Source organism: Mobula hypostoma, chromosome 12, assembly GCF_963921235.1.
Source record: "Mobula hypostoma chromosome 12, sMobHyp1.1, whole genome shotgun sequence".
NCBI classification, from domain to species: Eukaryota; Metazoa; Chordata; class Chondrichthyes; order Myliobatiformes; family Myliobatidae; genus Mobula; species Mobula hypostoma.
Genome location: NC_086108.1, coordinates 92,826,664 through 92,842,447, shown reverse-complemented (window position 1 = coordinate 92,842,447; position 15,784 = coordinate 92,826,664). Strand labels below are relative to the sequence as shown.

Sequence of the window (15,784 nt, the reverse complement as noted above, 5' to 3'; positions counted from 1 at the left end):
TCGTGCCTTACGAGCCTGACTGAATTTTTTGAGGATGTGACTAAACACATTGATGAAGGTAGAGCTGTAGATGTAGTGTATATGGATTTTAGCAAGGCATTTGATAAGGTATCCCATGCAAAGCTTATCGAGAAAGTAAGGAGGCATGGGATCCAATGGGACATTGCTTTGTGGATCCAGAACTGGCTTGCCCACAGAAGGCAAAGAGTGGTTGTAGACGGGTCATATTCTGCATGGAGGTCGGTGCCCAGTGATGTGCTTCAGGGATCTGTTCTGGGACCCCTACTCTTCATGATTTTTATAAATGACCTGGATGAGGAAGAAGAGGGATGGGTTAGTAAATTTGCTGATGACACAAAGGTTGGGGGTGTTGTGGATACTGTGGAGGGCTGTCAGAGGTTACAGCAAGACATTGATAGGATGCAAAACTGGACTGAGAAGTAGCAGATGGAGTTCAACCCAGAAAAGTGTGAAGTGGTTCATTTTGGTAGGTCAAATATGATGGCAGAATATAGCATTAATGGTAGGTTTCTTGGCAGTATGGAGGATCAGAGGGATCTTGGGGTCCGAGTCCATAGGACACTCGAAGCTGCTGGCAGGTTGACTCTCTGGTTAAGAAGGCATTCGGTGTATTGGCCTTCGTCAACCGTGGGATTGAGTTTAAGAGCTGAGAGGTAATGTTGCAGTTATATAGGACCCTGGTCAGACCCCACTTGGAGTACTGTGCTCAGTCTGGTCACCTCACTACAGGAAGGACGTGGAAACCATGGAAAGGGTGCAGAGGAGATTTACAAGGATGCTGCCTGGATTGGGAAGCATGCCTTATGAGAATAGGTTTAGTGGACTTGGCCTTTTCTCCTTGGAGCGACGGAGGATGAGAGGTGACCTGATAGAGGTGTACAAGATAATGAGAGGCATTGATTGTGTGGATAGTCAGAGACTTTTATCCAGGGCAGAAATAGCTAGCACGAGAGGGCATATTTTAAGGTGCTTGGAAGTAGGTACAGAGGAGATGTCAGGGGTAAGTTTTTTACGCAGAGAGTAGTGAATGCATGGAATGGGCTACCAGCGGCGGTGATGGAGGCGGAAACGATAGGGTCTTTTAAGAGAGTCCTGGATAGGCACATGGAGCTTAGAAAAATAGAGTCCTATGGGTAAGCCTAGGTAGTTCTAAGGTAAGGACGTGTTCGGTACAGCTTTGTGGGCCGAAGGGCCTGTATTGTGCTGTAGGTTTTCTATGTTTCTAGGTGAAACCAGTTGAGGGGGAAGGTAGGTGGGTGGGGAAGTTGTGATGAAGTAAGCAGCTGGGAGGTGATTGGTGGAAGAGGTAAAGGGCTGAAGATGAAGAAATCTGATTTGAAAGGCCAGTGGACCATGGGAGAGGAGGATGGAGGAAGTGAATCAGAGCTTTTATGGTTCTTCCCCCCCCCCCTTTCATTTCTAGTTCCGATGAAGGGTTTCAGGCTGAAACAAAACTGTTCATTCCTTCCCATAAATGCAGCCTGGCCTGCTGAGTGCCTGCAATATTTTGTGTGTATTACTCTGGATTTCCATCATCCGCAAAAATCTCATGTTTGGACTATCTTCATTTGCTAGATTTTCTTATGTTTTGTACTTCCTGAGCCTGGTTTGCTGGAGCAACAGTGACAGCAGAAAGTGATTGATTAGCATTCTGTCGTTACATTTTATTTATCACCACAAGCAGACAGGTATACACACAACATACAGCGCACTGAGGCAAACACACAAAGCAGAGACAAACTAATAAATGTTATGTATACATGCATCAATGTGCACGTGGTTTTACATATTTGCATGCATACATACATACGTATGCATTTCTCTCAAGCGTGCACACACATGGACGTGCCATTTTCTTGTTGTGGATTGCATAGATTAGCCACTTGAGCAACAGGCCTTCAGTGTCATTTGACCTTTGCAGTTCTATCCAACTGCTTTAGTAGTCGTAGAGTTCTACAGTACTGTAACAGGCCCTACGGCCCAACTCACCCATGGTGCCTTCCTGAAATTAATTAGTAAATGAGTTTAGATTAAATTATGAGGACACTCAGTCCTCGTTTATTGTCATTTAGAAATGCATGCATTAAAAATATGATACAATGTTCCTCCAGAAAGATACCACAGAAACACAGGACAAACCAAGACTAAACAGACAAAACCACATAATTATAACATATAGTTACAACAGTGCAAAGCAATACCTTAATTTGATAAAGAGCAGACCATGGGCACGGTAAAAAAAAGTCTCAAGTCCCAATAGCCCCATCATCTCACGCAGACGGAAGTGCCGCAACCTTGCAGCACCATTGGAAGCACACGACCGCAGCCAACTCTGAGTCCATCCGAAAACTTCGAGCCTCCGACACCGAGCACCAAGTAACATCTCCGCCGAGCGCTTTGACCCCGCCCCGGCCGCTGAGCAACAAGCAAAGCCGAGGACTCAGGGCCTTCCCCTCCGGAGATTCTGGATCACACAGTAGCAGCGGCAGCGAAACAGGCATTTCAGAAGTTTCACGAGATGTTCCTCCGTGCTCTCACGTCTGTCTCCATCAAATCAGGATTGTGCACGGCACCCTACTTAACAGATAACAGACATCACCACCGGAGTGGCCGCTGCGTCATGCCACCATCTCCTCCCTCCTGAGATTAATTAGTAAGTGGGTTTGATCAATACTTGGGACTGTAAACAGATGGTGAATGCAGAAACTGCTTGTAACTCTCTGTGTCCTGTGACCTCCTGTAATCCTACATTCTTCCACATGTTCGAACCTCACCATCCAGTGTGGCTGTGAATTTGAAACTTTCAACTTGTAAGGTGGTGTTGTTGTGCAAGGCGAATTGTTAAGGAGATGGTAACTAACTGCTCAAGACCTGTGTGTGATCAAAGCTGTTGCTGGTTTTGAAAGCTGGAAAGCAGCAGCAAAACCTTTCACTGTCCAGGGCCGCCACCACCTTCTCCTCGGCCAGTGACAGAGGTGACCTGAATACTGTCCATCCGCTGTCCCAGTTACCCTCCTCCTCCACTGTCTCTCACTTACACCTTTTACATCAGCTTCTGCTCCAAAGAATCTGGAGATGTTTACGTTTGCACAGAAGTTCCGCCTCCCTGGCTTCAATCTCCAGAGCCACAGATACTGCATATCCTGCTCGCTTCAGTTTATTTTTCTTCTGTTATCATGATCTCACTAAGGAATTCCCTGGAACGTTTACCTGTCTGTCAATCGAAAGTGAACCTGCTCTTTGGCATTTTGTTGTTCTAGTCATGTTTCTCTCTTCCTGAGGTGCTGTGCTGTACAGAATGACTTTGAACTATCAGGGAACCTATCTGAATCTGGATTGGTGATGATTTTAGATTCTTTCTTCTCTCTGCCCCACCTTGAATCTCGATCCTTATTTTAACGTTACAACTGGCTCCTTAGTGCTAGGATTTTCTGATAGGCTTACTCACTTATTGAGATACAACATGCAATAGGCCCTTCCGGCCCTTCAAACTGTGCTGCCCAGCAATTCCCTGATTTAATCCTAGCTTAATTACAGGACAATTTACTATGTCCAGTTAAGCTACCAGCATCTTTGGACTGTGGGAGTAAACCGGACCACCCAGAGGAAACCCACGAGGACACAGTGAGAGTGTACAAACTCCTTACAGGTAGTGGCAGGAGTCGAACCTGGGTTGCAGGTACAGTAAAGTGTTCTGCACTACCAGGCAGAACATAGAACAGTACAGTACAGGAACAGGCCGCTGTCCCATGATGCAGTGCCAGACTAATGAAACTGGGAATTAAACTCCGAACTAATAACCACAAGAGATTCCTCGGATGCAGAAACATTGAGCGAAACACACAAAATGCTGGAGGACCATCAGGATTGGTCCTGATGAAGAGTTTCAGCCCAAAACGTTGATTGTTAATTCCTCTCCATAGATGCTGCCTGACTTGCTGGGTTCCTCCAGTGTTTGGCGTGTGTTGTCAAACTATTCCTTTTAATTCTTTCTTCCTACACAGTGATGCTGTACTTAGAACATAGAACAGTATACATAAAATACTGGAGGAACTCAGCAGGCCAGGCAGCATCTATGGAGAAGTGTAAACAGTCGATGTTTTGGGCCAAGAGCCTTCATCAGGACTGGACAGGAAGAGGAGAAGTCAGAGTAAGAAATGGAGGGAAGAGGGTGGAAGAAGTACAAGATGGCAGGGGACAGGTGAAACCAGGAGGGGGGGGTGGGGTGACATAAAAAACTGAGGCGTTGATTGGTGAAAGAGATGAAAGGCTGGAGAAAGGACCCTTTGTCTCTTCACCAATCAACTTCCCAGCTCTTTACTTCACCCCCTCCCCCATCTCCCAGTTTCACCTTTCACCTTGTGTTTGTGTCACAGAACAGTACAGGCCATTCGGACTATAATGTCATGCCAGACCTACTCCAGAATCAATATAGTTCCCTCCCACTCCGCTTATCACTCTCCATTTTTCTTTCACCCATATGCCTTATCTCAGAGTCTTTAAAATGCCCCTCCTATATCAGGCTCCACCACCATCCATGGCAGTGCGTTCCAGGCAATTACTATTCAATGTGGGTGAGTTTAAAATAAAGTCTACCTCTGACATCTCGCTAAGCTTTCCTCCACACACCTTAAACTGATGCTGCCTGGTTTTGGCCATCGCCGCTCTGGAATAGAGACGCTGGCTGTCCACTCCATCTATGCCTCTTATCTACCTCTGTCACGTCACCTCTCATCTTCTGTCACTCCAAAGAGAAACACTCCAGCTCAATTAACTTTTCCTGGTAAGGCATGCCGTCTAGTTCCAGGCAGCATCCCAGTAGATCTCCACTGCACCCTCTCTAAAACTTCCAAATCCTTCCCATGATGAGGTGACTAGTACTGATCCTAAGGATGGGTCTAGCCAGAGTTTCATAGAGCTGCAACGTAGCCTCACGGCTCTTGACTTCATTCACCTGACCAATGAAGATCAACATCGTAGAGCTTCGTAACCACCCCTTCAGCCTGCGCGGTAACTTTGAGGGATTGATGGACTTGAACCCCCAACTACTTGGTAACTTCTTGGGAACTGCTGTTGCCGTACGCATCGGAGTAAGTGGATAACTCCTGACTTATGATCTGCACTTGGTGGAATGACCTTTGGGCTGTCACTTGCCTCAGGATAAGTACAAGTTGACCAGGAAGGAAACATAAATTACCCAGGCTAAAATCAATTTTGAATCAATCAGCCCGGTAAAGATCTGTATCATGTGAATTATTTTAAGCACTGTTCCTCTATATTCTCGGATTTCTCTCCTGATTTTCCTGCTCCCATTGTCCTTGAGATGTCTGACTCTGAACCATCACTGACAGAACAGTGCAGGGAAATCTCCTGCTATGCTACTTTACTGCTGTCGCTTCCCTGATGCACTTGTGCTTGTAGTGGTGCTTTTGAAAGCTCCAATCAAAGGAGAACATGTTGAAAGTACTTAGCAGGTCAGGCAGCATCAGTCGAAAGAGAAAGACAGAGTTCATGGGTGGCACAGTAGCGTAGTGGTCAGCACAACGCTTTCTAGTACCAGCAACCCAGGTTCAATTCCCGCCGCTGCCTGTAACGTTCTCCCCGTGACCGCGTGGGTTTTCTCTGGGTGCTCTTGTTTCCTCCCACAGATCAAAGATGTACCGGTTGGTAGGCTAATTGTAAATTGTCCTGTAATTAGGCTAGGATTAAATTGGGGAATTGCTGGGGGGGTGTGGCTCGAAGGGCCAGAGGACTTATTGACACTATATATCAATTAATTTAAAAAATTAATGATTTACGTTCGACATCCTTTGTCGGAACCATTCGGATGAATGATCCTCATACAAAGATTTCTCTTTGCACAGACCCTGTGTGACCTACTGAGTGTTTCCAGCTTTTTCTGTTTTTATTTTGGATTTCCTCCAATTTTTATATTGAAATCTCATTTATTTTTAGAAACTCCTACCATATACCAATCACTTTAGAAGTTTTCGACTGATCTTTTATCATCAATGTGGCATTTACCATGATTTGTTCATCTACTGTCTTGCTGGGAGATCTCTGCCACTCTGGAACCGAGTTCAAATATCTCCAAAGGCTTTGCCAGTGTCCTAACATGGCATGCCTGGTCAACTTTATAATGTCTAAACTATCCAGCATTCTGAATTATAAATGGCTCTGAATCTGGAGTTCTGAATTTTTCAAGAGTTTGAATAAACTGTCATGCAAAGCAAAATAAAGTTTGAATGAATACTGAAATGGAATGGGGAATATTTTGGATTTGGTGGTGATTTTTGATTTCATGGATTCTACTGCTCTCTCTCTCTCACTCTCTCTTTCAGGAAAATACCTGTGCCAGATGTCTACTCAAGTGCTGCCAGTGTTGTCTATGCTGCTGGGAAAAGTGGCTTCGATATCTGAACCAGGTACATCTCTCTTGGAAAAAATGTGGCTAGTACAATTCCTGTTAGAAAGACAGTTCAAAAAAACATAGACTCTTAAACTGGTAAATTAGTTATTATTGTCACATAAGACTATTTGGCTCATCAAGTCTGCTCTGCCATTTCAAAATGGCTGATTTATTATCCCTCTCAACCCCATTCTCCTGCCTTCTCCCCATAACCTTTGACATCCTTACTAATCAAGAACCTATCAACTTACGCTTTTAATATACCCAATGACTTGGCCTCCACAGCCGTCTGTGGCAATGAATTCCACAGATTCAACCACTATGTAGCTAAAGAAATTCCTCCTCATCTCTGTTCCAAAGTGACGTCCTTGAATTCTGAGACTCTGCTGTCTAGTGCGAGATTCCCTGTGAGAGAAAACATCCTCTCCATGTCCACTCTCTAGGCCTTCAAATATCAATGAGATCCTCCTCCACGCCCATCACTCTTCTAAACACCAGCAAGTTGTGAAAAACTTTATGTTGCAACAGTGCAGTCACACAGTACAGAAAAGCACAGAATGCCTCCTTGATGGAAATCACCAACAAGCACCCTGGCTGGCAATGACGGGGCCCTCACAGACAGATTATTCCTGTCCAGACAGCAACCCTAACCCCAACGTATATTGCCCTTAGAATGGCTGCCGTGGGGAAGAAATGGTCATCCAGGGAGAAGGCAAGAGGGGTTCAGAGAGAAAATGTCATCAATGATCGAATGGCAGAGCAGACTCGATGGGCCAAGATGCCTAATTCTGCTGCTATGTCTTATGTTCTTTGTAGACTGTGGATTTGTCAAGAGGGTGTGGAGAAGGATGCACTAGTCCTTATCCTATTTCTTAGACCATACGACATAGAAGCAGAATTAGACCATTCAGCTGTTCCAGCATTCCAATTCTGGCAGATCCTGGACCCCACTCAACTCCATTAACCTCCTTTCTCACCATATCCTTTGCCCTGACCAATCAAGAAACTATCAATTTTTCCTTTAAATATACCCACAGTCTTAGTCTCCATGGCAGTCTGTGGCAAAGTATTTCACAGATTCACTACTCTCTTGCTAAAAAAAATTCCTGCTTACCTCTGTTCTAAAGGGTTACCCCTCAATTCTGAGGCTGTGCCCTCTAGTTCTGGACACCCCAACCAAAGGAAACATCCTCTCTTCATCCACCTTATCTAGTCCTGAAAACATTTGGTAGGCTTCAATGAGATCCCCCCCCCGCATTCTTCTAAATTCCAGTGATGGGTCAATGGTCTGACAGTCACCAGCAGGAGACAAAGACAGTAGTTTTTCTTCCGTCCTAGAGGACCAAGATATTTCAGTCGAGCCTCTGCCGGTCTACTGTGTTGAATAGATCCCATCATTTTTATTATAATTTTTGGCCTACAAAAATATTTCTTCATGTCTACATTTGATGTTGTGTCTGATTAACATTTTTAATTAAACATTTTAAGTATCATTCTTGTACAAATCTATTGATTTTCACAAACTATAGAAACTTGGATAAGTTTCACAGATCATCTAAAGAAATGAGGGAGAAGAGTTTCTGGCATCTCTTCAAAACTGGTCATGCCCATGCATACTGATCTAATAATCCCTACTAAACAGAACTGCATGCCTTTAAGTTGAAAACAAGTCCTTCCACTGTGACAGCCTTTTTCCAAGACATTTTGCAGAAAGCAGTGACACCCGTTCTCCTACTTACCTCTCGACGCCGAAACATAATTTCTCCTTTTCAAATTGAAATCTGTTCCATTGGTTAAACTTCAAGGCTGCAGCTTATGTCTGCGGTTTGAATGGTGCACTAAGCAAGCCCATTGATCCAGCTATGCCTTTCATGGCTAGAGGACCAAGTATGAATGGTAGAAGGTCAAAGGTTTATCAGAGAGCCAGGGAAAGAGGAACCCTTTGACCAACAAGTACTGAAGCTGTAATACCCCTACGTACAACTTCAAGAGCTAAACCAGTTATTGCAATTTTCTGCTTCAATCAAGATTTAAAATGTCTTCTAGTCAATATACTTTTAAATTAATTCCTCAATCTTTCTGCTAACTTTTTTTTGGTATGTATGTTTACCATAATGTTTAATTTTCAAAGTGCATTCCATGCCATTCTTAAAGAGATTAAATCTTATTTCTTTGAAAAAAATTTTTTAAACTATTTGAAGTTAGATTTCTTATCTTCATTCCTCCTTTCTAACAGAGCTTAATAATTTTGCAACTATTCCTTAATGTGTTTTTCTTTGATCTGCCACCTGCACTCACCTTTCCTTGTGTTATTTTCTATGTCAAGATGTAATAATAAATGTCTTCACTACAAAGAAGGCAGAGAGGGTCAAATGTATCAGAGAAAAACTGTGTTGCTGATAGCTGTAAGGTTACCTAACTGCTCTCATTTCTCTATTGAAGTTGGAAATGACTGCCAGAAATCTACTGAAGCTCAATTGCCCTTGGGTTTTAGATACTGCGGGATGTTTTCTGTCCTGTGCTTACAGTTGGCCCCCAGTTTCCTTGCAGAACTTAGTATCTTGGACGATGGCAAGAAGCTTCCTTCGGCCTCTTGGTTGTTCCAAGGTATGCTTCTGGCGTAAACACTTAGATTGTAAAAGCAGGATCTGCTGTTGCCATGACAGCCATTGACCCATGGCCTCAATGCATTGCAACGTATCTCTTATTCTACCGCACGGTTCAACTGCTGCACAAAGCAGCGATTATTCACAGCAAGCAGTCCGTGGAAAAAGTGGAACTGAAAATGTGCCACAGTGCTGTTCTCATGACTCTCAGCTGCCATTGTCATCGCTGGTGGCTGGCCAGAAATTCTGTACATCCCATGCACATCCCGTACTTTTACCAATAAAATGTGCAGTGATACAAATTCTCAAACCTTGCCCTATGATGCTTTTAGCCTCTTTTGCGATTGTTTCGAATCCTGAACAACAAGCTAACGTTGCTCTAACAGAGATGTGCTAGCGTCATCGGTTTGCTGTTCGGGATTAGCCGGAGTCCAGTTTGGATTTGAACAAAGAAGTTCCTATTGAAAGTGAAATGGAAGAGGAACAATTGAGCCACTTTTGATTTTTTCCAAAGAAATCATCGTCCAGCTCTCTCTCACTCTGTGGTGGACAGCCTGCTTTAGTAACTCAGCAACTTGTTTTCTTCAAAGCAGAAGGACTGAAGACAAAGCCCACTCATTCTATTTAAGGATCTAAAGCTTGATGTTGTTCATTGTCAATCTGATTCTATAAAACAAGAATTAAGGGGAAGATGTCTCCAGCTGAAGCTACAGCATTCTTTCTCTCTTCCCCCTGCACCTTCTATCCACGATATCACATTTTTGAAAGAGTTGGTTAGGGTAGTGTGGCATTTAATAATTATCCTTATTTATTTGGGACTAGCTGATTTAAATTGATTGTCCCTTTGATATCCACTAAAGACAAAGGAAGGTCCAGGGGAGCTTCACGAGAATCATCCCAGAATGAAAGGGTTAAAATGAGGTACATTTAATAGCTCTGGGCCTGTACTCATTGGAGTTTAGAAGAATGGTGGTGGGGGGTGGGGCAGCTCTCATCGAAGCCTATTGAATAATAAAAGGCCTAGAGTCCAGGACCAGAGGGCACAACCTCAGAATAGAGGGCTGTCCCTTTAGAACAGAGATGAGGAGGAATTATTTTTTAAGGCAGGGGGTGGTGAATATGCGGAATTAATTTCTACTGATGGCTGTGGAAGCCAAGTCATTAAGTAAATTTAGAGTGGAGGTTGAGGGGTTCTTGATTAGTAATAGCAATGAAGACTATGGGGAGAAGGCATGAGAATGGGGTTGGGAAGTTTAATAAATCAGCCATGATTGAATGCGGAGCACACTCGATGGGCTGAATGGCCTAATTCTGCTTCAATGTCTTGTGGTCATTAGATTTCCTGAGATTCCTCTAAATTTGTTTTGCTGTGGACACTCCATCTCGAGCTATAAACAACCACCCTGAAGGTACAGTTTAGTGCAATGGAAAGTCAATAATGTAATCTAAATTCCATTAGATTATGAGAACACTCAGTCCTCTTTTATTGTCATATAGAAATGCATACATGCATTAAGAAATGATACATTGTTTCTCCGGAGTGATATCACAGAAAACAGGACAAACCAAAGACTAACACTGACAGAACCACATAATTATAACATACAGTTACAGCAGTGCAAAGCAATACCATAATTTGATGAAGAACAAACCATGGGCACGGTAAATAAAGTCTCAAAAGTCCCCGAGTTGATCGACTCCCGAGTCCCCGATAGCAGGCGGCAAAAGGGAGAAACTTCCTGCCATAAACCTCCAGGCACCATCAACTTGCCAATGCCTTAGAAGCAGCCGACCACAGCCAACATTGAGTCCATCCATCTGAAAACTTCGAGCTTCCGACCAGCCTCTCCGATATAGCCTCCTGAGCGCCATCCTCTGCTGAGCGCCTTCGACCTTGCCCCAGCCGCTAAAACACGCAAAGCCGAGGATTTCGGGGCGTTCTGCTCCGGAGATTCCGGTTACCACACAGTAGCAGCGGCAGCGAAGCGGGCATTTCAGAAGCTTTCCAGATGTTCCTCCGTACTCTCACGTCTGTCTCCATCAAATCAGGATTGTGCACGGTCCCCTACTTGACAGATAACAGACATCACCACCAAAGTGGCCGCGCGCGCTGCCGTCGCGCCACCATCTTCTCCTCCGCCATCTTCTCCATTAGCTTTACATTGTCCAGATATCACACCCAGGATATAAAATAGATGAGCACTCATTTATCCAAATTGTGGTCTTAAGGGGGATTGACAGTATTAGCCAAGATGGGGGATGATATAACAGTGCAATTGGATAAATAATTCAATAAACTTCCTCGATCTGAAACTCTTGTTCAGTTCAGCCTCATCTTTACCATGGATCCAATTGTACTGAACAGATGGGGGTTGTTCACCCAAACGTGATGGTTCTGGTGCCTTGTAACTCATCTGGATTCTCTCTCCAAGCATTTCCCTTTCAAGTATGCATCTCGTTCCCTTTTGAAGTTTATCGTTGGATCTGCCGCTGGAACCCTTCAGCGTTCTGCTTTCTGTATCACAGCACTTAGTGAGGGACGTATTCTCACCTTCCCTCCCCCAAACCCATAATTCTTTTGCTTCTCCTATTAATCTATATTCTCTTGTATCAACCCTCCTTCTTGGTGAAAGCTTTATTCTATTAAAATAATAATAGTATTAGGATCGTGTTTAATATCACCAGCGTATTTCGTGAAATTTGTTGTCTTTGCGGCAGCAGTACAATGCATAATAATAGAAAAAAGACAGGAATTACAGTAAATATATAAAATTTGTAAATTAAATAGTGCAAAAATAGAAATTAAAAAAGTAGTGAGGTGGTGGCCATGGGTTCAATGTCCATTCAGAAATCAGATGGCAAAGGGTAAAGAAGTTATAGACAATAGGTGCAGGAGTAGGCCATTCGGCCCTTCGAGCCAGCACCGACATTCACTGTGATCATGGCTGATCATCCACAATCAGTATCCAGTTCCTGCCTTATCCCCATAACCTTTGATTCCGCAATCTTTAAGAGCTCTATCCATCTCTTTCTTGAAAGCATCCAGAGACTTGGCCTCCACAGCCTTCTGGGGCAGAGCATTCCATATATCCACCACTCTCTGGGTGAAAAAGTTTTTCCTTAACTCCGTTCTAAATGGCCTACCCCTTATTCTTAAACTGTGGCCTCTGGTTCTGGACTCACCCATCAGCGGAAACATGCTTCCTGCCTCCAGCATGTCCAATCCCTTAATAATCTTATATGTTTCAATAAGATCCCTTTTCAACCTTCTAAATTCCAGAGTATACAAGCCCAGTGACTCCAATCTTTCGACATATGACAGTCCCGCCATCCCGGGAATTAACCTTGTGAACCTACGCTGCACTCCCTCAATAGCAAGAATGTCCTTCCTCAAATTTGGAGACCAAAACTGCACACAGTACTCCAGGTGTGGTCTCACCAGGGCCCTGTACAGCTGCAGAAGGACCTCTTTGCTCTTATACTCAATTCCTCTTGTTATAAAGGCCAGCATGCCATTAGCTTTCTTCACTGCCTGCTGTACTTGCATGCTTGCTTTCAGTGACTGATGTACAAGAACACCTAGATCTCGTTGTATTTCCCCTTTTTCTAATGACTCCATTTAGATAATAATCTGCCTTCCTGTTCTTACCACCAAAGTGGATAACCTCACATTTATCTACATTAAACTGCATCTGCCATGCATCTGCCCACTCACCCAGCCTGTCCAAGTCACCCTGCATTCTCATAACATCCTCCTCACATTTCACACTGCCTCCCAGCTTTATGTCATCGGCAAATTTGCTAATGTTACTTTTAACTCCCTCATCTAAATCATTAATATATATTGTAAACAGCTGCGGTCCCAGCACTGAACCTTGCGGTACCCCACTGTTCACCGCCTGCCATTCCGAAAGGGACCCGTTAATCGCTACTCTTTGTTTTCTGTCAGCCAGCCAATTTTCAATCCATGTCAGTGCTCTGCCCCCAATACCATGTGCTCTAATTTTGCCCACTAATCTCCTATGTGGGACTTTATCAAAGGTTTTCTGAAAGTCCAGGTACACTACATCCACTGGCTCTCCCTTGTCCATTTTCATAGTTACATCCTCAAAAAATTCCAGAAGATTAGACAAGCAAGATTTCCCCTTCATAAATCCATGCTGACTTGGACCGATCCTGTTACTGCTATCTAGGTGTGTCGTAATTTCATCTTTTATAATTGACTCCAGCATCTTTCCCACCACTGACGTCAGGCTAACCGTTCTATAATTCCCTGTTTTCTCTCTTCCTCCCTTCTTGAAGAGAGGGACATTAGCCACCCTCCAATCCACGGGAACTGATCCTGAATCTATAGAACATTGGAAAATGATTACCAATGCGTCCGCAATTTCTCAAACCACCTCCTTAAATACCCTGGGATGCAGACCATCAGGTCCCGGGGACTTATCAGCCTTCAGACCCAACAGTCTATTCAACACCATTTCCTACCTAATATAAATTTCCTTCAGTTCATCCATTACCCTGGGTCCTTTGGCCACTATTATATCTGGGAGATTGTTTGTGTCTTCCCTAGTGAAGACAGATCCAAAGTACCTGTTCAACTCGTCTGCCATTTCCTTGTTCCCCATAATAAATTCACCCGCTTCTGTCTTCAAGGGCCCAACTTTGGTCTTAACTATTTTTTTCCTTTTCACATACCTAAAGAAGCTTTTACTATCTTCCTTTATATTCTTGGCTAGTTTACCTTCGTACCTCATTTTTTCTCCACGTATTGCCTTTTTAGTTACCTTCTGTTGCTCTTTAAAAGTTTCCCAATCCTCCGGCTTCCCACTCGTCTTTGTTATGTTATACTTCTCTTTTACTTTTATACTGTCCATTACTTCCCTTGTCAGCCACGGCCTCCCCTTACTCCCCTTAGGATCTTTCTTCCTCTTTGGAATGAACTGATCCTGCACCTTCGGCATTATTCCATAAAGTTGTCCCTAAATCATTGAGTGTGTGACTTCACACTTCTGTACTTCCTTCCTGATGGTAGCAATGAGAACAAGGCATGTCCTGGGTGATGGAGGTCCTGAACGATGGATGCCGCCTTTCTGAGGCACCGCTCCTTGAGAGTGACCTGGATACCACGGAGGCTGGAGCCCATGATGCAACTGACTAAGTTTACAACTCTCTACAGCTTATTTCGATCTTGTGTAGAAGTCCCCTCCCCCCACCCCACCCCAATATCAGGCGGTGATGCAGCCAGTTAGAATGCTCCCCAGAGATTCATAAATTCACTCATAAATTTGAATTGATCAATTAAATCTCTCTCTTTTCTGCTTCATCATACCATTCAGTACTCTCAACTCTCCATTTAACTCAAGTTCCTTAACCCTGACCTAATTCTGGTAAATCTTATCTGTGCTCCTTCCCAAGGTCGGTAATGCCTTTCTGATGTGTGATGCCCAGAGGTGGACACAGTACAGAATTCTAACAGGGACTGTCACTTTATATTTTTATATTTAAATAAAACACAGCTCCCTATTAAAGAGTTATCACCATCCCTGCCTCTTTCGGTCTCCTGCCGCACAGAATGATTTGGCACACGAAGGCTCTGTCAATGCCTGTGGAGAGGGGGTGCCAGTCAAACAGAAAGGGACTGAACAATATGAGGATCAGCACTGCTTCAGAACAACGGCACTTTTCATAGTTGTACATGAGAAAGATTGAATAGCTGTCAGGGGTCGGTGCTGCGTTCACTTCGCTAATATTACTGGGTGCAGATTTTGAACTCTTGGAAGTTGGTCTGTGTGAGAGGAGAGAGTTATAGAGTTCATCAAACCACAGAGACCAGTGATTATCTCAGAGGCTGACGGCAATTAGCACAAAGCTTTCCACAGATCTCAACAGCTGAAGCCGTTGGCACAAACATCTTGCAATTCTGAATGCAGTGGGTGGATTGTTTCCTGGCACAAGTCTTGGCTGATGAGAAGACAGCCAAGGATTCCGTGGTTCTTCACTGCACCAAGCACAATCGCTGATTTCCATGCCGACTATTTACCAAAAGCATACTCAGGAGCTGTGGAAGAAGACACATTTCTAAGTAACATGTGAAATGATTTATATCTGTCAGTAGTCTGAAAGGAGAAATGATGTTAGGTGGGATAGTTTATTTTCTTACATGTTGGAACAGTTCTTGCTATGAATTCTGTGTAAAACATGTACAGGGAGTGTACAACGAATGGAGTGCAGCCCTCACAAGGATAGTTGAATACTAACACTGACAGGCATGCCCTTGTATTAGACAGGCTCACTCATTTGACTCTTGGTTTTAACTTGGCTTACGCATTGTGGGCTGTGTCAATGCTTTTGGATAGTATGTTGATTGGAAAATCATGTTTGAGTTTTACATGACATTGGTGAGACTGTATTTGGAATATTACGTTTAGCTTTGGTCACCCTGCTGTAGGAAAGGTGCCATTAAGCTGGAAAGAGTACAGAGGAGATTTATGAGGATGTTGCCAGGACTGAGTTACACAGAGAGATTGAGCAGGTTGAAACATTTTTCCATTGAAGCATTGGAGAATGAGGAGTAATCTTCTAGATTTCTATAAAATCATAAGGGGCATAGGTAAGGAGAATGCATCTTTTTCCTAAGAGTTGGGGAATCAAGAACCAGATGGCACGGGTTTAAGGTGAGTGGGGAGAGATTTAATATGAGCCTGAGGGACATCTTTTTCACGCAGATGGTGGTCAGTACATGGAA

The 15,784-nt window shown here is 43.8% G+C and overlaps 1 protein-coding gene across 5 annotated transcripts in view; it reads left to right on the top strand.

Annotated features, from left to right (window-relative positions):
• The window catches only part of LOC134354999 (choline transporter-like protein 3), a 474,552-nt gene that overhangs the window by 418,047 nt on the left and 40,721 nt on the right, over window positions 1-15,784 (top strand). For all 5 annotated transcript variants that reach the window (XM_063064614.1, XM_063064613.1, XM_063064612.1 and 2 more), the window contains one exon: window positions 6,363-6,446. In XM_063064614.1, the coding sequence (XP_062920684.1) occupies window positions 6,363-6,446 (84 nt within the window). The remainder of the gene's footprint in view (window positions 1-6,362; window positions 6,447-15,784) is intronic.